The sequence below is a fragment of the Crocodylus porosus genome, unplaced genomic scaffold (assembly GCF_001723895.1).
Source record: "Crocodylus porosus isolate Cpor-Errol unplaced genomic scaffold, CroPor_comp1, whole genome shotgun sequence".
NCBI classification, from domain to species: domain Eukaryota; kingdom Metazoa; phylum Chordata; order Crocodylia; family Crocodylidae; genus Crocodylus; species Crocodylus porosus.
The window spans coordinates 39181692-39207211 of record NW_017728918.1 but is presented as its reverse complement, the minus strand read 5'-3'; the positions used below and the strand labels follow the sequence as shown (position 1 = coordinate 39207211).

General features: G+C 39.8%; 1 protein-coding gene across 1 annotated transcript in view; it reads left to right on the top strand.

Annotated features, from left to right (window-relative positions):
* The window catches only part of CSMD1 (CUB and Sushi multiple domains 1), a 1867828-nt gene that overhangs the window by 1808415 nt on the left and 33893 nt on the right, over nucleotides 1-25520 (top strand). The window contains exons 58-62 of the mRNA XM_019538151.1: nucleotides 9242-9418; nucleotides 17753-17932; nucleotides 19144-19317; nucleotides 21503-21676; nucleotides 24529-24602. Of these exons, the coding sequence (XP_019393696.1) occupies nucleotides 9242-9418; nucleotides 17753-17932; nucleotides 19144-19317; nucleotides 21503-21676; nucleotides 24529-24602 (779 nt within the window). The remainder of the gene's footprint in view (nucleotides 1-9241; nucleotides 9419-17752; nucleotides 17933-19143; nucleotides 19318-21502; nucleotides 21677-24528; nucleotides 24603-25520) is intronic.

Sequence of the window (25520 nt, the reverse complement as noted above, 5' to 3'; positions counted from 1 at the left end):
TAAAAGCACAAACAAAAAGGAGGAAGCAGTGCTTTAAAATGATTGTTAAGACAAGTGACAAACCAGACCAGGAGCCAAATATAGAAACTGAGCACTACAACAGAACAACTAGTAAAAATTACTGTAATCCACAGATATTGTTTGCCTTGGAAATAGCCGGAACAGATGCAGCAACCCTGGAAGCAGCTGCAGAGAGCAAAGAGCAGATCAAGTTGAACATTTTGCTGGAGTGTATGCCTTACTCAGGATTTTGTTAACTATGTATTTATATGCTATGAGCTACTCTCATTATTCCTGTATACAGCCAAAGCAATTCTGCCCAGGGCTATGAATCAGCAGTATGGCTGCTGTAGCCCCAGTATCACAGGCATAGCACCAGATGGCAGTAACAAGGGCCCAGTTCAACTTAGGGGTTTTATGCAAATTGATTATCTTGGCTCAAGCCTCTACCCAGGAACCTGGGAAAATAATTCAGCATGAACAAAATTCCCCACTCACAAGCAATATTAAACTATAACAGGAAATGGGAGAGCAAACAGATTTAGGAAACCCTTAATAATCAATAGCACACCTCAGCCCACTATTAGCAGATTAGCACAATCAATTTGTTCAGAGTACTCTCTCAGTCCCACACTGGGTGAACAATGTAGTCAGTACAGCCAGTAGAGTTGCTAGACCAAGGTTTCCCTTGCCTCACCATGGCTCTGGGGTGCTGCTCAACCACTGCTGTCCCCACTCCTTGCCACAGTGGGAGGGCACTACTCATCAGTTGCTGTTGGCACTCCTCAGTGCAGCTCTGCCACTACTGGGAAGGGTACTGTTCCTCTTCTGGTTGCAGGAGCAACCCAACTCTTTAAACTTTGAACAGCCTCAAGGATCTTAGCTCTTTCACAATCTAGCAGGTCCGGGCTTCCACCTGACCTACTAGTACTTTAAGTATTTCAGCTTGTTAAAGTAACGTTCAGACTGAACCTGTCAAAGGGACTTGTGTATCACCAATAATTAATCCTTTATAGCTCGATGGAGAGATGTAAGACACTCACCTTAGGAAAGCTCCCACCTGGAGTGTCACCTCCTCCCCATTATAATTCCTGAGTTGATGGTTCCTTCACATTAGACTTATATGTAAATAATGGTGCACACTAACCCTTCAGCAACATTTACCCCATTTTAGAAGACAGGGCCAGTGCACACAAGCTTGACTTTCCTGGTCCCTTATATTCAAACTGTTAAAAACAGTTAAAAAATATTATCACAGTCTCAAGCGCAAACGAGTTTGTCATTGCCTTACCCATGCATACTAATGGACAGTCCCCCATAATCTGACCTCGCATATCAATGCCAGTGTGCAAAAAAACACCACAGATGTTGTCACACAAGTATAAAAGCAGAAGGAGGGTCATACAATTACTATAATTTTTGTGTTTCACTTCCCCCAAATCAGGCAAGTAGATCTACAAATCAGATTAAACAACACTACCTTCAAAATTTCCTTCTGGCAGATGCTAATGAGCACCTCTGGACCTAGAGACCTAAATGACGAACGATGTATGTGGGTCTCTTAAATTTTTTCTTCTTCCTTTGTGCACAAGCTTTAGTAACTTGTGTCAGTGAAGGACAGAACAATAATTGCACCTCTGTCTTCGATGCACCTGATTTTCCTTCAATATCAGTTTAAAAATCTCCTAAATTTATAACGAGAGAAGAAGAAAAAAAGAAGCAGAAGGATTAAAGGAATGAAGAGAGAAGGAAGACTGAAGAAATTACTCTAACTGCTGCAGAATAGAGTGGAAAATTATATCACCAATTCAATATGATTTTGATCTATTATTATATGTCTGTGAAGTGCTGAGGTGCAACCCAGTGAGGCTTCAACCTGCAGAAATTGATATGCATGCACAAAGGAAAATATATATTGAATACATTTCTAAGAGCTATGGAAACAAAAGGAATTATGTGTGAAAACATAGGTTCTTTGGAAAGTGTGAAGTCTTATGAACTGTAACAAAACTATTAGTAACCAAAAACCACAGAGACAAACAACATGATCTTGTCAAAATGTGAGTTTAAAAGTAAAATAAAATTGAGGCTTTATAATCACAAGCTTATCATAATATGCAGTTACAGACTGCTAAATTTTAATTCCCATGATCTGTACAAACATTTAAGTAGAACCTCAAGATTTAAAATTTGGGGAAGGAAATCAGGAAGGATGTTTTATGCTTGCATACCTCTTTTTATTTTAAGCACCTACATTGAACGCCTGCAATGGTGAAAGTTGAGAAAAAATCAGGGTTTATATTTCAATATCATAATGGGGTGACTTGAATGCATTGATATTGAGATTAACTAACCATAAAAACTGAACATTATGGTATATCCTGCAGATTATAGTAATGTAAAGCCCTTACTTAAGTCAGCGGGAATTATGTAAATAGTACAGATCAGTATTTTGCTGATAGTAAAGGCTACTGTTCAGAGACTTATTCTTTCAAGAAATCCAAAAATAATTTGGCTCTAAAGACTTAACAAGGAAATTACTGCAAGAACTAAATGCATGATATATATTAAATTTCTTAAATCCATAAAGATTGCATGTGGGATGTCAGCAGCGAGCGGATATGATTTTAGTACATACAGATGCCTTATTTGAAGGCAAGGGAACATTTACCTCTAAACACCCTGCACTGGACCTCCTACAGACCCAAACCTAGAAGATATTCTGGAGTAACATCTTTAGAACCACCTTATACTCAAAGGCTATTTGTATATCTTGTAATAGATAGCAAAGAGGTACTGGAAGCTGATGGCATCAAAAAAGTGGGAAAATAGAGCATGGAAGATGGCTAGGCAATCTTAATGCATTCCAGAATATCAAAATAGATAACTCATGATACATTAAGCAACTGTGAGATGAAATAACAGCTGTTTCAGATGTGTCTGTACACAAAAACCATTATTGTTCAGGCTGTTTAATAGTCATTATACAGACTTTGTGCAATGTGAGTGACTGTCAACTCTGGAATTGTGATACACTAAAACACATAGCACACCAACATCATTAACTTATTGCAATACCCCTTTTCCCATTTTGAATGGGAGTGTCTGTGTATTAGCCAGCAAACCACATGCTGGGTCTGTGCTAAATCAAGAGATAGCTGGTAATGTCTCTCTGTTGTTTTCTTAACTGGGGCAATGAACACTGAAATAAGGGTGATAAACACTGTTATCAGCTCTCCCCTCCCAGCCAGCTTGCTTGCCTGTCAGTTTGCTGCAGGCACTATACAGAAGAAGGAAGGGAGAGTGAAAAGCTCAGTATCATTAACAGATGCATGCATTGCACCCCCCCTCACCCCCACCCCGCCTGAGAGTGCTAACCCAGGTTGGCAACACTCCTGCCCCTAGCAATGGGTGAGGAAAAACCTGGGACTGCAGGCAGCATGGGAGTTCGCACCCCTCCCTAATCAGAGCCCTGCTGGGGCCTAGCCATGCCCCCCTTAGTTTAGCTCTGTGGCAGAGCAGGGAGGGCTGCTCTAGTGTCCCCCAGCTTCCAGCCTGGGCCACTGCAGGCATGTGCCTGAATTTCCTCAATCCAGAGGGTATAGTTGCAAACCAGTTCAGCCTAGTCAGGTTAAACTAACCTGCAAATAATCAATTCAGGCTCAGGTTTGTTGAATGTCTGTCCCTAGCCAAAAAAACGCTATATCACATTCACTTGAGAAAGCTGCTTTAAAAACCTTATTTACCAACATTAATTATTCTATCAGTCTTAATTTCTTGATTCTTAATAATTAAATCCCATATCAATGATACCATGACTTTACTTGGACTGGACGTCACCATGAAGTTTTGTTTTGTTTTTTTACTTTCCACATCAGTATTCCCGCTGAAAAGTTTCATCAGAACCTTTCTATGCATAGCTATTATATGTTGGTGATATCCTAATACCATTAGCATGTGTCAAATTCCTAATGTTGCCGGCACAAGGTGCCCGAGGGAGGCAACAATTGGGTTCGTTGCCCGGTGTGCGTCGCGCCAAATAAACACACTGGGGGGAGAAGCAGACAGAGTTTATTTGAGCTCAAGTAAAAGGCACAGGGAGACTGTATTGTCTCAAATCCTGCGCACCTAACCCTGCAACAGCGGGATCTTTATACCCCGCTCAGTTTCACTGTCAGTGATTTTCCACTAGTTGGCCCCCCTCTTTCTCCCCTTTCCCTCCTCCTCTCTCTCTCCGAGCGGTGCCCTTGCATTCCACAGATAACAGTTTTAGCCCGCCTGCTTTCCAGAAGGACAGGAGATTGCAGGCGCCAAAGAAAGGGTTACAAAGGTTGGGCAGGTGCGGGGATTTGGCTCATCTGAGCCTGGAGCAGAAGGACTTCCTCAACACTCGTGGTCTTCCATCCCTCTGAGTTACCCAGGGTTATGCCCAGTGACACCAACACTAATAACCTTACTAGTAAGGTCAAATCTATTAAAAGCTATTTTCCATATGCAGATGCAGTGGTCAGTAAAAGGAAAGCACGATTAATATTTCACTAGTGCAAAGGTTGTGACAGGAATGTCATTTACATCTAATTTAAAGGTATTTACTGTATCATTATTTTACTGACATGAATAATGGCAGTGGACATCTGAAATTTGTTTTCGTTCTTTTGTTTGCTGAAATTGATGGTGCTACACATTAGCACCCAAGTACATTACTCAATGCCCTCTACTATTTCCTCATCCCACATGAGAAATCTCAAATTTAAACCAATTGACTTGTGTGCTTAAAAACTGAAGCTATTTTGTACATAAAAATGAATAAGAGACTTAATTAAACCAGAGAATTGTGTAAATTATTGCAAGCATTGTCTTTTTAATTGGCCAATTATGTTCTATTTTAACAAAATCCTGTAATCTGTAATTATTAGTGCAATTAGACAGACCAGATCATTATTTTTAGGGAAAAAAGATCTATTAAATGCAGTGAAAATAGCAAGGAAAATAAGTATTATATGTTTAATGTTAGGATTATACAATGATCAATTAATTATTGTTTTGTCAGTATGTAGGCATCAGCAGTCATGCTGTCCTTGTATAAATGGTATAAATGCTTTTAGACTTTTAGTGGGTCCATGTAAGCTTCTTAATGAAGCTTAGTCTTGGACTTTGGCCAGTTCTTGAACATCATCTGTAATTTATTTTATTAGCATTTAGACTGGAATTCTTCCAGTTTTCTAAAGGACTGGGTAATTTCAAGTGTAAGAAGTGTTGAATAGCCTTTGGAATGTTTCCTCTGCATTGTATTCACTGTGTGAATTAATTTAGCTAGCAATAGAATCATTCTAATACAAAATCTCTAAATCTCTCATATTATGTTTGATGCTGTGGAAGCCACTGTGTGTATGGCTGTGTAGTTAAGCACTCACATTTTGAAAGATTGTTACATAGTTAGTTTGTAATGATGGACATTTTGCATTTAAAAAACTATAGCATGCATATTGAATGGAATAGGATCATAGGTACAGCTTTCTTCTAAAAATAGGCTAGTTCATCAAAAACAATGGATACATGCTTAGACATTATGAACTATGTTTTTAAGAAACTATATGTAATATAGTTATAATGCAGTCCTGGTGGTGGTGGTGGTTACAGTGGTTACCATGTACTCCACTTTTTCTAGGAAAAAAGGCCTTATACTACACCTTTTCTTTCTTTTCTTTCCTGTTCCATCCAAAATGGATTTCTCTTCCATTCCTCCTTTTTTCTATATTCCTTTTTTCTTTCTTTAAAGATAGAGGGGCTGAGGTTATCCATTACATATTAATCAGATAATAAATGAAAGATCATGCTGATAGGTATTAAAATATTTCAAATGAAATACACATCCTGTGATTTTTTACTTATTCAGAATTTGATCATTTTCAACAAAAGACCAAGGAAGTCTTAGCAATATTTGGGCCAAGGGGTCAAAAACAACCCATTTAGGTTTACCCTCCTCTCCTCAGGAGGGGAGTTCAAGGAGATCTCTTTTCTCAATGGGTAGATTATCCTATAGTCTCCAAAACAAGGAAGAAAGGCATGAAAGAAGGACCTTTTAGGCTGCGTTTGGAATCAGTGGCACAGGAGTTTAATTCATTTGACTACTTAAAGTAAACTTGACTTAAATACACCTGGGTTGAACCACTAACAGGGATTTCCATGTTGCATGACAACCAAATTGTAGCTGGTTTCCAGTGTTGACCTAGAATGGGTACAGTTATTATTTAAGTCCTTTTGGTCTCCACTGATTCAGCTTCTCTAGCATTACTGACCCATGGAAATTATCATTTTTTAAAATTATATCTGTAATCTTAAGAAAACTTTGAATAGGAGAAATCGCAGTACCATCATTTCGGGAATACATACCAGGCTGGTACAGGAATCCTTTTTTTACCAGATACATTAAATGTGGAAACACAAAAAAAGCATTTTTGCAACATTTTAAGGATTCATTAGCTCTCTTCGTTCTGCAAATGAAAAGTATTCAGAACTTTATCAGTGGAAAGGTGAAACATATTTTGGTAGGGTTTTCTATTTTTTTTTTTTCTTCACCAAAAGTATGTTTATTGCAATACCTACAGTCAGGAAGAAGTCATATGAACTCACAACATCAGGGCCTGGCGTGGTGCCAGCACTAAGGTGCATGGTTGACAGGCTAGAGGTGAGAAAATTGAGGCCACAGCAGAAGTGGTCACGACATGGTCCTGTCATATCCAGTGAACCCACAAATTCTACAAAATACCTTGTCACAAGGACACAGGAAAAGAAAGGAGCTACACTGGGAAAAAAAAATAAAAATACATGTCATTTTCCTTTTTTCACATGACAGTATTTTTTGTAATAATGACAAACATGTTTAACAACTCATTTGAATGACATTCAATAATTCATTAAAAACTAAAAAATCTTGTAGTTAGCATTAGTTTATATTGCACCTTTGCCCTAACATTATCAGAATAAGCATATTGGGAGATTTCACGTTTTATATTTTTAGAACTCTAACTTGCTGCTATTATAAAAATAGTAGCTGCAGAGACATGAGCTGGCTGAGTTGAATTTGATAGGAGGTATCATGTATAATAAAATAAGTAAAAATCCTGACTCAATATTCAAATATCCCCATATAACATCTTGATCTTTGTAACTTTGTTATATTGTTTCAAAGCAAATAGAAATAAAGAATTTACTTTGGGTGACCAGGAGCCAGTTATTAAATATACCCTCCTTTTTCTTTTCTAAATTAGGTTTCCTTCTACATGTCAAAAGCCAGTTGTCTTCAATAAGGTCTAGATTTATGGGAAGATTGAAGTTGTAAAAATAAACTCTGATTCTAAGGACTGGCAGGAGGAAAAAAAATTAGCTGGTAGAAAAGATGAGATTTTTTCATGTTTTGTTAAATTAAAATGTATCCAGATGGAATTTTACAATTTATTTCTAAAATATGATCCTTTTGGAATGAAATCTGTTGTAACAATTAGAAGTGAAAGCAGGTGATTATACTGCAAACACTTTTTCATCCTTAATTTATTACTACTCCCAGAATGCAATAATATTGAATCAAATTTTGTCATTTACCCAATCCGGGCAGTAAGTACAGTAAAAGCCCTGTTATCTGGGATTTTACTAACCAGCAATTCTATTAACCAGAATTTCTGGCCGGCTCGCCAGACACACTAGGCAGGAAAGCTTGCATGTGGCAGCAGTGGCCACTACGCACCACCCTGCACTGTCACCTCTCTGCATGCAGCTGCCGCCACCCTCCCTCTCCCCAACTCCGCATCCAGCTGGAAACCCCTGTGCCTCATGTAACCAGCATTTTTAGGTTACCAGCACCCCCCATTCCCCACTCAAGCCAGAAAACAGGGCTTTTATTGTATATCACAATGCTTATATTCTGTAAAACAGAATGTATTCCTTTCCAAATTGATGTTGATCAGAGATAGTCAAACATTAAGAAAATGTGCTTATGAACATTTGAATTCCCTTTATATCACAGGCCATTAAATTTCATTCTGTCACTCATATATTGAGCTGAATAATTGAGTAAGACTAAAATATTTCAGTCTTCAGGAGATGAAATTGTTGTCTACCTCTGGCAGAAGACACAAGAATGTGGTGCTGGAGTTTCTTGCTGTGGCAAGGAATTGGTCAGGGAAGATACCCATAGACAATATTTTCAGGCAGTCAGTTCTCAATGCTTTAGAGAATGGTTGAAAATCTCCACTTCACATTTAACTGATGTCTGCTGGGGAAAAATTCCTCTTGACCTCAATTCTGATGATCAGTTTTACCCTAAATTCTTGAGCAAGACAGGAAGATTCCCTGTACTACTTCAGAACACCGTCTCCCCCATCTAGTAGCCTTTTTTTTTTGCTGAGACTAATCCCTAACTCTTGAGAGAGAGGTAAAAACATGCAGGCCAGTTATTTATTGGGGGTGGGGGAGCAAGGGGCTGGAAGCTAACAGGAAATCATCTGAAATTTGAGTTTGGGTTATAATCTCAAATTGACAGAGATTACATACTTAGATTTACAATTGTGGAACTGCAGTCTTTTGGGAGCAATAATCACTTCCCATTAGCTTCCTTGCCAATGAAGGAAGAAAATAGCCAGTTGAATAGTTTTCATATATTCTTGCATTATATACTTGGGAGTGAGGATGATAGAAGATAACAGACAACAGGGAAAACTAGAAGCACAGTTTTCTTGAAACTAAAAATGTATCCTAGGATAAAATTGTTAGGCTCCTCTTCTACAAAAAACCCCACAGACTTCTGGAGGAGATGAAGCTCTTTCATCCCTGCAACAAAAGTAGTGTGGGGAAGCTAACCCTTTTAAAGGCATTGTAAATAAACATACCTTCTATACTTGCATACTTATTGGCATAAATAAAAGATTCAAATTTATGTTCTAATAGTTTGAATTCTCCTTTATTTTCTTTCATTTCCTGTATTGTAGCTTTGCAAACATATGCTGTGATACAGGCTAATAGACCCTTATATTTACCATCTGTAAGTAATCAAATAAAATGATGATAAAAAGAAAAATCAAATAAAAAGAAAAGGACGTCTTTTTAACCATTCGGTTTTAGCGCTTACTATAGCATTTTAGTGCAATTGTAAGCCATTACAAGATCATTGACTTTCACTTTTTCTACTAGTCATTTATCACAGGTACATTGAGTTTCAGTTTCTTTTTTTTCCTTTTCTTGACAGCTGTTTCTTGTGGAAATCCTGGCACCCCAGCGAATGGCATGATAATATACAGTGATGGGATACTGTTCTCCAGTTCAGTAATCTATGCCTGCTGGGAGGGTCACAAAACTTCAGGGCTGACTACTCGGCATTGTACAGCCAATGGGACTTGGACAGGCACAGCTCCAGACTGCAAAGGTTAGACAATGTCTCAGTAGGTTTAAAGGACTGAGAGATGGTATCCCCATTGTAATAGTGAATGATTATTTGTTTTAAAAAAGTCGTCATCCCTCTCTTGAACTAAACAGTCTAGATTATTGTAAAGTACACTGGCTTGAATACATGTTAGATTATTATACATATGCTTAACTAAGAGTCCATGGAAAAATCAGTTCTACAGATAGTACACAGATCATTCTTATCTGATGCTAGAAAATATTGTATATATGTATATATCTTGAATATAAGAAATTACTTTAATTTGAATTCCCATACATTTAAATATTATCCTTTAAATATCAATTTATAAATTGTTTCTCTAGCATAATTGATTTCATTTTGGTCATTTTATGGCAGTAGAGTGGAATACTGCCATTTATTCTTCCATTGCATTCTTTTATTATGTAATCAGTACTTTGTATGAATTCAGAAATATTCATCTGAGGAAAAATTGCTCTGTAAAATTAGTCTTTTTAGTTCAGCTTTCTTTCCATAGTTTGTACTGATGGTAGTTCATATTTGTGATTTACAGTACTTGTAGGTATAATAAGAGGAAAGTGTTTACATAGAAAATTATTGAGAGTAAAATAACAGACCAAGTCAATGAAATATGCATGTTACACAGCTAAAAAAATGTCTTTGTTAACTTTTTTTTTAACCAATTATCTGATTCCTAGGAAAAATTCAGAAAATGTGCCAAATGCAGTGTCCATTTGATTAAACCACAATGAAAGCTTAAAGCACAAATAGCATAGACATGTAGAGTCATAGTAACTAAAATATTTGGGGGGATATTGCTCAGCTTAATAATGGATAGGGCCATTATTTATGGGGATTTATTCCTAAAAATTTACAAAGCCTTTCTGGAAATTTACTTCTAAAACATTGCTGTGCAAACCTAAATAGAAAATTTATGGGCACTGAATCTGTTCTCCAAAGGGAAGGACCTGTAAAGTATGTATATGCAAACAAATTTTAAATAAATGTTTTATGTGGTCAGTAGAAAAACAATGCACAGAAAATCATGCCAACTATTAAATCAATAGGTATAAGTGTTGATCACTCCTACTGATTTGGCACAGGTCTGTAAGGTGATGTTTTTTTCTCACTCCCACTGAAGTCAGTGACAGATCCTCACTCACTTACACAGTTTTTACATCTTCAGTGGAGATTGTGGGAGCTTGTGTGGTATCCAACATTCTTCAACACTGGTCCCATAATATTTGGGGATTTTCAGTGGTGATCTGTGAGTGCAGTATGAGAAACAGAAACAGGAAGTCCTAAGAGCTGTTAGCAAAGAGAAATTCTGCCTTTACCTCCAGCTCTTATAGCCCTGATTATTTCAGTTCAATAATACAGGATTACGTCAGTATTTTCCCCTACAGTTGATGCTTTAAAAGAACCTGAGTGTGACTTTTTCTCCTATTTCACTTAGAAACTTTGAAAATCCAATCCCTAATTTTTGATGTTTGGATCGATAGGAGGCAGATGCTTTCTAATGCTTGTAGAATTTTAAGGTCCTGTTGTAACTCCTCATGGAGACAACGTCAAGGTTTTCATCAATACCAGAAAGAGGAGAAGGACCGTGGCTAAGAAATACTTTTTTGGGTGTTTGTCCATACCCATTGTATGTGCACATGTGCCCCTCATACTCCAGTCTGAATTCTCTTTGTCAGTAATGTGCACTAGGGCTGTGGCTGTGCCCTCATTGTCCTCACGTCTGCCTAAATACATGCAATAGCGCTGTGCAAAGCTTTGGTTGCTGATTCAATTTGGAGGAGATTCGGCCTGATTCAGCAGCTGAATCTCTAAATGCGAATTGAATCAGGAGACCATTTAAAAGGTCTGAATCAACTTGAAGCCTCTGAATCAATTTGGAAAAGATTTGGAAAAGATTCAGAGATTTGGGCAGTCCCCTCACACCACCTCAGGGAGCTGGACCCAGGCTCCATGCCAGTAAGTAGGGGGCATGGGGCGGGGGCTGGACAAGGGGGGAAGGGACTATGGGGGGACCCCCACCAGGCCCCATCCCATGCTTGCTTCCCCAGCTCCCTTGAGTAACCTCCGACCCTCACCTGCTCTCCCAGCCCTTTCAATGGCTGCCTGCTTGGTACTTTAAAATAAAAGAAAAAAGTCATACACTGACTGGCTGCTACAGCAGCTATTGGAGCCTCTGGAGAGCTCCGCCCCCCACCCCGAGCAGGGCAGTGGTGGGTAGCAGGGATCACACACCCCTCCCCCTGCCTGGCAGGAACCAGTGAGTGCAGACTTTTTTTTTTTTTTTTTTTTAAGTGCAGGGACACTGGGGCCAGGTGGGCAGCTATTGACAAAACTCGGAGAATGGGCAGTGGATGGGGCCCAGTCTATTTGGAGATTTGGCCAATTCAGCAGCGGTTGAATCTCTGAATCAGATTCAGCTGAATCAATTTTTGACAGTGATTCAAATCTCTGAATCAAATCGCTGTCCCCTGAATCAGCCGAATCCAAATCTAGAGCAAATATTAGCCGCTTTGTATAGGTCTAATATTCAAGTAGTAAAGTAAAGAGTGACCCCAATCATATTTAATTTCCTTTTTAATGCTTATGTACATAAACCAGAACTCTAGTATTGGCTGTACTTGTCACTCATTTCATAACTATTTTTTTTCAAGTAAATAGTTTTTAGATAAGTAGCTGTTTAGACATCTGCTAGTTAATAGTATTTTCCTTTTTTAAAAACAACAACAGCACTCAAATTACTATTTCTAGTGTTCTCTGAGAATTCCACAATGCTGAGTTCTGTCTTTATAGTGGAGGCTATAATGTGATGATGTCCAGGCATGCCTTTTGTGTTTCATCAAAAGGTATTTTCCTGAAAAAAGCACCATTTTCAACTTATAAAAATGTGGTGGTTTTATCTAAAACAGTTTTTGTTAAAGGTGTCTTCAAAACCAAGACTGACAGAACTTGAATAGGCCTCTTTCCAAAGTGCTCTCATGAGCTTTTCCCTTAGGGCTTGGATCTCCAGTGGCACAGACACATGAACAAATTACAACAGGACAAGGGGAATATGACTTTACTGTCGATCTACACCTGTTCCACAATAACTGCCCATGTGCATGCTCTGTTGAAATGCAGTGGTATAATAAGTCAGCCAGACATCCTGGGCAGCTATAATGAATTGAAGCAACAGCAACTTCTGGTTGCTGCCAAGTTGCTGGCACAAATTTGTGTCTGTGGTAGCAGCAGCTGTTTTTTTGCCCTCTGCCCATCCCCACAAGTTGTGCCCTCCCCTCCTCAGTTACCCTGCCTTAGTCACACTACTTTATAAATGAAAACTGTGCAATTGAACAAAACTGTGTAAATGAAATTTGAAGTACTGTTGCACCTTCACTGAGCAGATTAGTATTCATGGGGTAAGACCATGCATATGGGTTGTCATAGATGACTGGTAGGGGGTGCACAGAGGTGCACATGACCCCCCAGTGGGGCCAGTGCTTCTCCCGATGGCTGACACTGATGCTGTAGGTAGGGCTGGTGCCCCCCCAACAGGGCCACCAACATCAGTGGCTTCTGTGGGTGCCCCCCACCCCCCGATTCAGGAGGCACCAGTCACTCATGTGGGTTATTACAGTGAATATACTGCAAAACTCTGCACCCCTTTTATTATGATAACTTTTTATGTATTCATGCCTTAAGGAGACAACTTTGCAGATAGGCAAAACAGCTGCCTTTAGAAACAGAAGAAACTTGATTCTTCTGAGGAGCATAGTCACCGGGTCCTAGTAAGAAAAGTCAAAGATCTTCTAAAGGTCTGAAGATCTTTGTAAGTCTTGCTGGCACCTCTCATTATTCTTTCTCAGGTTGAACTTTATATGTCTCCTCACCTTTGAGAATCTCAAAGACACCTTTCTCTACCCTCACAGTCCAACCAGTTTTGACAGCCTTCTTTAATATTCTTTGAATACCATCCATCCAAATTCAAAAAATTCCAAGTGACCTACAGTGTCAGTTCTCTTTAAACCACCGTTTCTCTTCTTTATGGGGATACTACCACTGACAACCAATAAATACCATTACAGCCCTGCATGTTTCTTTGGTACCAGGTAGATCAGACTTGGTCTTGCCTAAGTCTGTAAGAATATTCATTTTCCTATTCAGCCTCAAAGGTCATGTCCAGATGAGCGGGGCTGTGTGATATGTGACACTGCAGACCTGTCTTTGGCACCACCCACTGCACATTCAGGTGTTTTCCGTACTCCTACCTTGCCGCACAAGGTGGAGTTTTTGACCCCAGGAAATCCCCAGGTAAAAAAAACCCACACGGAAAAAAAACAGGGTGGCACATGTGGTAGCAGGATTCATTGCCTGAAACTGGAGCCTGGCCTACTGGAGCCATGCTTCAGCTGGCAGCCAGCCTCCCAGTTGCAATCCAGCTGCAGCTCTCCAAGGCTCCAGGTCCCCAGATAAAGCTGCTGGGGCCAGCACAATTGTTGGCCCTGGCCTCAACTACCCCACCCTGAGTAATCTGTTGAGCACCAGAGGTCATGTGGCACAGGCGTTCCTCAAGGACAAGAACCAGTGTCAGAAGATAAGTCACTGCTTCTTGTCCATGGGGAAACAAATGTCTATGCTAGTACGGATGTGACCAAAGGGTGTATCTACACATGTATCTGACTGTGAAGTTGACTTATTAGCTCAGCAGTAACCTATCACCGTCTACATACGTGCTGATACTAAGATGCAGTAAATTAATTAACTCTACCTTAGGCTGCACTGTCCAGGACAAGTCCTACCGTATGGTGGAGTAAATTACACTGCCACAATGCACATGTAGATTGTGACCAGGACTGGCTGGGGCTGCCTGATGGCTAGTCCCTTATTGTAGCACCCTTGGGTCCCAGCTATCCCCAGCACCACCTGATGCTGTGACCTAAGGGCTGCCCACCCCCCCAAATCTCCTGGTAGCTCATGGCTGCTCTATTCCAGCTCAGCATGCTGCAGCCCCAAGTGCATGTGTAAATGCTCCACCCAGGATCAAGAAACTCTGGGGTAAACTGTGCTAGAGTTTATTTCTTTGCTCTAATTGCATGCATAGATGCATCCTGAAAGAACTTTTTTTATATTCTGAGAAGCCAAGAAACATATCATTATAGACCCATGATTCTCAACAAGGGTGCTGAGACACTGTGGGTGTCTTGAAATTCTTTCAAGGGTGTGGCAGGGTGTCACACAATATTAGAACTATTAGGCATGCAAACATGATTCACAAGATAAACCCAAGTCTCTGACTTGTGGTAGTCTTTCTGAGTTCTTTTGGAACAGAAGAATTGCTCTATGATTTTTCTGTAGTAAAAAAAAGAGTGAAAACTAAGAGTTGGCATTTTCCAAAGGATGCCTTGAGACTATTGAGATGTGCCTTAAGACTCTTGAGGGGCAGAAAGTTTGAGAATCACTGCCATAGACAATCGAATTCTAGTGATTATAAAAAATGCAGTATCACATACAAGCAGATCATCTTCAAACAGCTTTCCCATGCCTTTTAAGGATTCTTTTCATGTGAAATGGTTAAAACATGAGGTTCAGTCACTTATTAATCTCATGGTCATAGACTAATTATAGAACACAGTTCTAGTTCTGGACTTGAAATTGTTATACACCTTTGTCCCTTACCTTCAAGTTAAGGATTATGTTAGTTGCCTTATGTCCACAAGATACAGGTATCAGTCTCCCACATGCCCATTTTTACATAGCCTTCCATGCTCCCAGAAAATACCTAGGTTTTGACAGCCTCATAAGAAAGTCTCATTAATACATTGGAGAAACGTAAGCTAGTTAGAACTGCCATCAGAGACAGAAACTTAGCAAGATAGAGCTAAAAGAGATCTCAGGGATCACCTAGACCAACACCCTACTTGAGATAGAAGCATTTCTAAATCATTCCAGAAAAGTGGCTGTCTAACTACTCCTAAAAACTTCTGAAAATAGAAATTCCATAACCTCTGTAGGTAACCTGTTTCAGTTCTTAACCACAGGGGTCTGTTTTGAGTATGGCATTTTGTTAGGGATAGAATGCATCAAGGATATGGTTAGAATTCAGAAGAATGCTGATTAATTAAGAGAACTGGATTGTAGGTTATTGATACACAGTGATAGCAGACAAGAACAATGCAGGCAAGGCAAACAAAACAACCCTCCTGATTTTTGTCAGCACACAAACTTCATCCTTTGGTTCTTTCTTGAATGTCAGATATCAGCAGCCTGGAGGTCAAGGGCTGATGCCCACCCCCCACAGTGGAGTAGTTAAGATAGGCTGGTGGTATGCCCTGTGTTCCCCACTCAGAGTCCCTCCTTTCATATTTTTCTCTTCTGATGATGATGCTTCGTTCCCAGGTACCATTGACTGGTCTCTCTGTGCTCATCACACTGTCTGTGTTCTGTTCTGTCAGAATATTCCATTGTTTCCGAAATCCATCACATACACACATCTTAATTTGGTCTTTTACCAGTGTCTTAATCTGGGCATCCCCTGGCTTTCTAATTTGGTCCATCCACCAAAATCAAAAATCCCAAGGGCCTTGCAGCTGGTCGCTGTGACCTACCCAACATGGCAAGCCTCTCTCATATTATGGAACAATGTGGTATGTGTCTTCAATTTCCCAGCCTGTGTATCCACTGGCCTCAGACACTATGTCTGCCTTGAAGGAAACTTTGTCACAAACAGGCTTTTAGAAACCAGTTGACCCTTGCCATTCCCCTAGACTTTGTTCTAATGCAATATCTATTATACCTACAAGCCAATTACTGAAAGCAAATCTCTAAGTATTATTTTATAGCCATCACCATGTGTTGCACCAGGGTCATCCTCAGGCTCCCAGGCTGCATTCCTTGCCAATGCCACCCCCCCACCCCCGCACCATTCAATAGCCACCCCACTTGCACCATGTGGCCACCTCTCCACTGCTACCCTGTGCAGCCATCCAGGCCACCTCTGCACCAGGTACACACAACCTGCTCACCATAAGCACCTTCAGCTCTCATGGGAACACTGTGCAGTACTTCCATGCCCACAGGGACAGGAAAGGTAGCAAAAGCCAGAGGATGGAGAGGAAGCCCAGACACTGGCTACTGTTGCAGAAAGAGCAATGGAAGGGGAGTGACAGTTGGGCAGGACCCTGGGGGCCATCATTTAACCCTTTATGAGCCTAATGTGACTCACAAATCACCATTTGAACAGCCATAACCTAAACTAGAGGTTGTCAACTGGGAGTATGCCAGTACCCTAGGGGTACTTGGAAAGGTCACAGGGGGAACACATGGCTCTTACCCAGGGGTGGGGCAGTGCTGCCAGCCCCACATGGCATACCATGGTGCCTCCTTGCCCCCCACCCCAGCTTGCTCTTCTGATTGGCGATGGGGCACTGTCCTCAGCCAATAGCAGAGGGCAAGGATGCACCCCTGTGCAGATTGATGTGGGGCAGGGGACTCACACACAGCAGCCACCACTGCCTCCCAGGAGCAGGGCCGGGGAGGAGCAGGGCAGTGGCACCCCTCTGTGAGATGCACAGGTTCTACCTGCTCAGTCAGACACGAGGGAGAGGCTTGCATGCAGCCACCACCGCCACCCACCACCCCATGCCACCACTGCTACCACACACCACTTTTCCACGGCCAGTGGCAAGTGCAGTTCTGTGGGCTGCTGATGGGCAGCGTACAATTGGCTGTATGCAAGGCCCGTCAGCAACCTGCGGAGCCACATGTACAACCAGCTGTGGAAAAGTGGTGCATGGCAGCAGCAGTGGGTGGGTGTGGTGGCAGCCACCACCTGTGAACAACAATCCCCCCACTCCCCTGCGTCTGGCCGCTGCCACCAGAAGGGATGCACTAGTTTAAAAAGGTTGAAAACCCCTTTCCTAAACCATATATGCAGAAGTGTTCATGTTGTAGCCCTGTCAGATTCCAATTAATTTTGCTAAATATCATCTCAGACTCTGGAAAAAACATCTAATTTATGATAAGGAAACAAAAAGAAGATTCCCATCTCAGTTACATTGTTATAAATGCAGTTACTCTGTTAAATCCAATAATGTTGCATTTTAACATATGTATAATGTTGTAAATTATTGCAGAATTTGATCCAGGATAGTTGAGTCCTTTTGAATAGAAAATACGTTGTTAATATAAGCATTTTCATCTTATACTGTTTAATATAAAACTTCTTGATCAGTTCCTCTTCTTTTGTACTCTAGCAAAAGTATCATTTTGGTGCCTATGTATGCTTAATGTTTTTATGGTTTTTGAAAAAGAATATATTTTTTCTTTTTTCTTCACCAGTGATCAGCTGTGGAGATCCAGGTGCATTAGCAAATGGTATTCAATTTGGAAATGATTTTACCTTTAATAAGACTGTCATCTATCAGTGTAACCCTGGCTATTTGATGGAGCCTGCCAGTTCATCCACTATACGCTGTACAAAAGATAGTACTTGGAACCAGAGTAAACCACTCTGCAAAGGTTTGCTTCTTCATTTAAGTAATGTAAAACTACTATTCTGAGTTTGTATGGAATCCAGTAGTATATTTTTACTATTTATATTAGAGAAGAATTCACATAATTAAAATGAAAATCATTAATATACTAAGACACGTTGATAAGTTTCAGACCAGATATTTTGTGCCTTATTGTAAGATGCAGGGAAGGGTCAGCCTGAATACCAGCATATTGCCATTTATTAGAACTAGAGCTATATGTAAAAAAGTGTTAGTAGAGCAGTAGCTGAAAAATACAAAGGCAAGATTCATGCCCACCTTTTCAGTGCACTGCATTAGTTAAAATTGCCTAGGGACATAACACCAAGTTATTGGTGGAAACAGGATTCCCTTGGCAAAGGTACTATGGACAACATTTATAAAGCTGCCTTAAAAGCCCCATTATGAGCTGTGGTATCAGGGGGTTCTGGAGAATGAGGCAGAATCTAGTGACATTGTGAAATTCTGGGTAGTACAGTAGCCCAGGAGGCAGCCACGGGTAATGGAAAACTGGACACCCAGAGGCATTCCCTGCAGGTTAAATAATCCACGAGGAAATGGATTTACCAGATCCACAAATCATAAATTCAGAGGCCTGATTTAGGGTCTAACTTACTAATTAAACTTTGGATTATTCAGTTGATTGATGTGTTTATGTATTATGTTGTTGAAGGCAGTGGTTGGATTATTTTACATTTTCTTTGTGTGTTGAAAGAAGCAATATTTAGCAATGAAATCCAATCCTTTTAAAAAAAACATAGACAAAATTTGTTTGAATTTCCATAATTTTCAGTACTCTTTAGAAATAAACTGTTATGAGCCCTACATAGTTACCTACTATAAAAGACTAAAAAAACAATGTAGCTACATAATTTCTACTAAAGTCAATAGCTGTTGTGTGATTCAGGCCATAGAGGACTTTAAAAATGGAAGCCTAAGTGAATAAAAGCAGGTTTAAAGTTTTTAGGATTTGCTCCTTAGGTATCGCCTAAAACAGAGAACTAATATAAACTGGAAATTAAAACAAATGGTGTCTGAATATTTCATTTTTAATTTATTGGTCTGTCACAACTTGTTTGATCCTTGGATATAAATGGCACCTTTTTCCCCTTTTCATTAAAAATTACAATCACACACAATGGAAGATTTACTGTTAATCTTAAAATGTATTTAAGATTCTTTTCTATGTGATGACAGCTGTCACATGTGGCTCACCTCCTCAAGTGCTACATGGAAAAGCGGAAGGATCAGATTATCGATGGGGTGCCAGTATAAGTTACAGTTGTGCAGAAGGCTATCAGCTGTCCAATACAGCTATTCTATCATGTGAAGGACGAGGTGTATGGAGGGGAGACATACCTCAATGTCTTCGTAAGTTTTGTTGTGGTAAATTGCTACTGTATGATGTTTAGGGTACATTACCAACTACCTCAAGTTACAGTCTCTTCATTTCTCACAAAAAATAGAGTTAAGAGGGACAAATATAGGACATGGACTGTTAGAAGAACAAAAAAGAGGCAGAAAAAATAAAATCAAGAGACTCCCCGATCAAAACAAAGAAAAAGAGGATAGATAAAAAGAATGAAATACGTAATTTAAGTGGTGCCAAAGTCTCCTGTGACTCAGTAGCAAATCCATGCCTAGAACAAAATAATGGCACTAAGCTGCTTGCTGTAGCAAGTACAGACGTAAGACAGAGATTCTGATTATTCAATTCTGGTTACTTAAGATCCCTTGCAACCTTATCTGATCCCATGGCTTTGCACCACTTTTTAGTGGGCAGAGAAATGCATCCCCACCTCAACTTTTCATTCTCTGCTCAGACTTGCATTCCCAGCTGTCTTTCTGATAGCCGTACTGCATGCCTAGTACAGGCTGGGAATTGGTAAGCTGAGCAGCAGCTCTACAGAAAAGGACCTGGGGGTTACAGTGGACAATAAAGGGAATATGAGCCAACAGTGTGACTTGGTTGTGAAAAAGGCTAAAAGCCTTAACAGGAAATCAAGGGACGTGATTACTCCCTTTTATTCGGCATTGATTAGGCCACATCTGGAGTAATGTGGCCAGTTTGGGGCCACCCACTACAGAAGGGATGTGAACAAACTGGAGAGAGTCCAGAAGAAGGCAAGAAAAATGGTTAGGGGGTTGGGGCACATGACTTCTGAGGAGAGGCTGAGGGAACTGGACATATTTAGTCTAGGGAAGAGAAGAGTGACAAAGGATATAATAGCAGCTTTCAACTATCTGAAGAGAGGTTCAAAAGAGGATAGAGCTAGACTGTTCTCAGTGGCAGCAGGTGACAGAAAAAGGAGCAATCGTCTCAAGTTGCAGCAAGGGAAGTTTAGGTCAGTTATTAGGAGGTTAGTTATTAGGGAAGCATTCTCACCAGGAGGGTAGTAAAACATTTGAACAGGTTACCCAGAAAGGTTGTGAAATCTCCATCCTTGAAGGTTTTTAAGGCCCAGCTAGACAAATCTTAGGTGGGGTGATATAGTTGGGGATGGTCCTGCTTTGAGCAGGGGGTTGGACTAAATGACCTCCTGAGGTCCTTCCCAACCCTAATTTTCTATAATTCTATGTTTGTATGTCTTAATGCTAAAACAAATCAAGATATCTGAAAATTGAACTCCTTGTATTTCTTTCTGAATTTCTCATTTTTCTGTTTTCTGTTGACAGGTTCATCCTCCCTAATCCTTTAACTCATCACTTTAGTATATTTTTTTTTATTCCTTTACCTCCTTTTCTTTTCACTGTTTTCTTTACAACTTCTCCAACATCTTTCTGTTACTTCTTTTCCCTAATGCACAATGAGTGTTTCCCCTCACCTCTACTGTTGAAATGTTCTCTTTGATCCCTGGCCTCATTTCAATGCTCCTTTAATATGCCTAGGCCACATCTACATGAGACACGGACTGTGAAATAGCCCATGACTACTGCATAGTAGCATCACGTGGCTGGAAGTGTGATACAATGCCACTGAGCATTAGTAATGAGCTACTGCACAGTGTCACAGAAAAGCTGTTCAGTGATGCTACTGCGCACTAACACCAGTAATGACTGAATAATCAACATCTTGTGTAGCTGTGGCCCTAAATGCTTGAGCTACACTGCTTTCTCTGAACCACCATATCAAATACACACAAAAAGTTTTTCCACTGACTTAAATAGAGGCAAGATTTCACCCCTATCACTATGGGTTTTACTAATATGGAATTGGGTCACATTTTAAAGGGTCAAACATTAAAACAGGGAAGCTTTGACAACAAGACAATACTTTCAAAGATACTTACATTCATTTTAATCACTTAATTAAAGGCACCTATTTTTGTGTGTGTACATTGTGAATACAGTTCTTAAGAATGGGGGAATTTAGGTACGAGCAACATTATGAATGTAGTATATTGATGTTTGTACTTGGTCTCTGTGCATAATAATAATCAGCAAGTAATAGCATCTGATTCCCTTGTAACACCAATAATACATGCCAAATGTAAACAATAATTGCACTATGCTTTCTTGGAACAACTCTTCTCTTCCTTTTCTTTTTTTTTAATAGCTGTATATTGTGGAGATCCTGGTACACCAGCAGAAGGGCGTCTTAATGGAAAAATTTTCACCTACAACTCTGAAGTTACTTTTCAGTGCAACCCCCCCTTTATCCTGATAGGTTCTTCAAGAAGAGTCTGTGAAGCAGATGGTACTTGGAGTGGAATTCAGCCAGCATGCATTGGTAACAATTACTGTTACACGCCATTTTTAGTTATGTGGTTTTTAGACAAAATAGTCTAAATTAAGCACCAACAGCAATCAATTGGCAGGCCTTTTTAACAGACCTAGCTCCAAAGGCATGCTGCTGGTGCTTTCCTCCTGGTGTAGTTGCATCCCACACTGTGAACCTACCACAGAAATGCTGCAAGCATGGCCATCCACTGAACTGCCACAAATGTATGGACTTTGCATGTCAGATCCAATTGCTTGGTGGTAATCCATCTGGCAACCATAACTTGTCAACCCATTCTAGATAATACTATGCCAACCCTGCAGCCCTAGAAGCTGATGCAAAAAACAAGAAGGAGTTACTATTTTTATATAGACAATCACAGGGGTTAGGGTCACACGCCAACAAATGAAGAAAAATCAACACAGTGGCAACATATACTTAGCACCTTAATTCTGCCCCCCTCCTGCAACCTCTGGAGGTGTCCCGCAAATAAGCCTACAACACTCAAACAGCAGCTGGGAGCCCCCTCAAGTCTGAATCCAGCTCCTTCAGTCCACAGTCCCTGGCTGACCAAGCCAGTGAGATCTCCAGCTCCACTGTGTACTCCTCTGTGCAGGGATGACTAGGTACCACCTGCATACTGCTCTGTCTTCCCATTACTGGGGGCTTCTGGGATTTGTAGTCCAAATTAAATCAGCACAACTCTGCAGACTTTCACGTAGTTCCTCCTCCTGTACACACATTACTTTCATATTACAATATATTATTTTTGATAAATCTAACAATGGGCTTTCCAAATACAAAAAGTTCTATGTATAAGTTCAGATCAGGATTAATAGGTTTTACTGTGAGTACATCACTTTGAAGATAAATACAATTGTTTAAAGCCATTAGTCAATTTACTTCATGGTTTGCCTTGTTGGAAATAAGGAAAGTCAAGTTTATGTGGACAAATATGTTCTGGCTATTTTTGGAATCATTTAGATATACAGCAAATTTTAGAATACTACAAGTCAGATCCTGTGGTTTGAGAGTTAAAAGAACTTAGAAGTTATCAAGATCAAGTCTGAAGTTAAAATGATACTTTCAAGCTTGTGAAAATTGCTTGCAAAATGACATAATTTAAAATATTAATGATAGTCAATACTGGCCTGATCTGCTGAGATTTGAAACATCTGGGTGTGCTCAGCCTCCTGTTGATTGCAGTCACAGATTTTCAGAAGGCTACAGAATCACATCAAATGAGATCACTTCTCAGTACTTTAACTCTGGCTGACATCAGGATTTTCCCAATAGGAAATAGAGAAATTTTCTCACTGATTTTGTGAAATTATAAAAAAATCCTCCTCAATATTTTCTGAACGAACCTACTCTAGTGTAGAACTGAACTGGCCCAAAAAGCTATAGACTTCCTTGAAAAGCTGACACTGTAGATCTATCCAGCAGGCCATAGCTCAAATCCAGAAAATGAGGACAGTAGGTACATATGTATTCAGGAATTAAGAATAGATTTTTGATAAAAAATAGACACCTGCCTGATAATGAAGGATTAGCTTTGAAGATGTCCAGGAGTGTCAGTTTCTGGTAGTTTTTATATTAGAAGCAATACATAACTATTCTTAATATACTGTTCTCAAAAGATTATATATACCTCATACAGCCTCCCTCATGCACCATGCTCACCCAGCTCTCCTATTACGGCAACAAAACTTGTTTCACATTAGAGCATCTGAAGTATTTGAAAATGGCGTTGTTAGGAGAGGAAACTTCTGCTTCATTTTACTATTATCAACTGTTCCAGGCTAACCAATGATGAAGTTAAAAGTCCCTTGGATGCTCAAGTACTTTTTGTTAACCTCATGTGTTACATTCCCATCTTTCTTCATTTTGAAGCGGTTAGACTTTCCCTCCAAAATTAGTGCACTGTGTGTCATACTAATAAGATGATGAAAGTGTCTGACTAGGACTGAAAGTGGAAACTGAGCAGGAATTAAATAACATATGATACTACTAGATTATAAAATTACAAATATAGGTGCAGAAAATGGTTTAGATGAAGTACAGGCCTAGATCCTATGCTAAGATGTAAGTACTTTATTTTAAAATCACCATACAAAATCAGAATAGCCACACAAAAGATGACCCCTCCAGTATAGCTGGCAGCTCCTATGCAAACCTGCCTCCCATGCTGTTCACCTAGTGGACATGATAGAGCATTTCCAGATGTCATGTTAGTCAGGGAATGAAAGTGGTGTGGCTTGGAACAATTGCTTTAAATCATGCTGGTGACCCAGGTGAGCAGTGTTCTGCACTCACACCCTCCTCAGACACATATGAGGCCTGGGTCTTTTTTTAAAAAACGTGAGTTTTCGAGCTGATAAATAGGGAGTCTGCTAAATACTTTGATTGTTGAGTTGCTAGAGAAAATAGTGTTATTTTTCAGATATTTGACTTTACATCTCCACAGTTCTTAAGAAAAACAAGATGGAAAGTTGCCTCTGAATATTCCATCTGCATAATGCATAATGCTTTCCTGTGATGGAATGCACTATGTATTCAACAAAAGTTAAAGAGGTTAGCTCTAGAAAAATGAAGAAAATCCCAATATGGAAATGTCTACTCTGATAACAATCTGCAGGAATTACTGTTAGATCATGGTGACACTGAGAGAAAAATAAAAATTGAAATATAGCTCTGAAAATTTAAAGTGATGTAATACCTAATATAAAAATACACTGAGGTTATCAGTAGTGTTTCTTGTATTCATAGGAATTGGCAGAGTGATAATCTTTGCGAAGACTTTTAGGAAACTCACTCTTATAACAGTAACTATCTTCTGCGTTTTCCATTTTATTTTTTAGACCCAGCTCATAACACTTGTGCAGACCCTGGTACCCCACATTTTGGAATGCAAAACAGTTCCAGGGGATATGAGGTAATGACCATTTTATTTCTGAATTTACCAAATTAGAGTGTGTTTGAATACAAGGGTTAGCACTGTCAGATCTTTATTTTCCACAAAAAATCACAGGGTTTGTTTTAAGTTATTTTTAGTATTAAGCTAATTGGTTTGCAGACAGGGCCACATTATGGTGGCTACATTACTCCATTTCAGGACTAACACATTCCTGAAATGTGCTATTCCTGTTAGCACAGGAGCAGGCACAGTATGCCACAGCACTAAGGGATGTAGATTTGCCTCAAGTGGCTTCATGTAATTAATAAATCACATTACATTCCATATAGAAATACAGCAGTTAAAGTTATTGTACATGGTGATAAAATGTCTCTTTGATGTGTGTCCTTATAATCTCTTCATTGTACCTGAGTTATTAGCATATTAAGTGTCAATCTTGAAAATGACTAAAAAAGTGACAGAAGTATATAAAAACATAATGGGTCAATGAAGTTCTTTGTTCAGAAAGATTAGCATTTATTAAGTAAATTCCATCAGGTATTATTTGCAAGTGTGCAATTGAAGTTTACAATAGCCTCTCCTTAACAGAGTCCTCTGACTAGTACTATGTACCTATGAAACTCCCAGACTTACCAGTTCTCTATCAATCTGCCATTCTTGAGTGGTTTTAGTTTGTGACTTACCCTAACAAGCCTGCAGCTTCAAATTTGCTCTTTCTGTATGACTTCATCTTATTGCATTTTTTCTATCTTATGAAAAACGCCACAGGGGACACAACGGTGGGAGTCTACTACAGACCTCCCACTCAAAGTCCTGAGCTTGACCAGGAGTTCACCCAGGAACTGACTGAGGCCACTTGCTCCAGGACCTTGGTTGTCATGGGTGACTTCAATTACCTGGACATCTCCTGGGAAGATCACTCAGCAAAATCTGAGC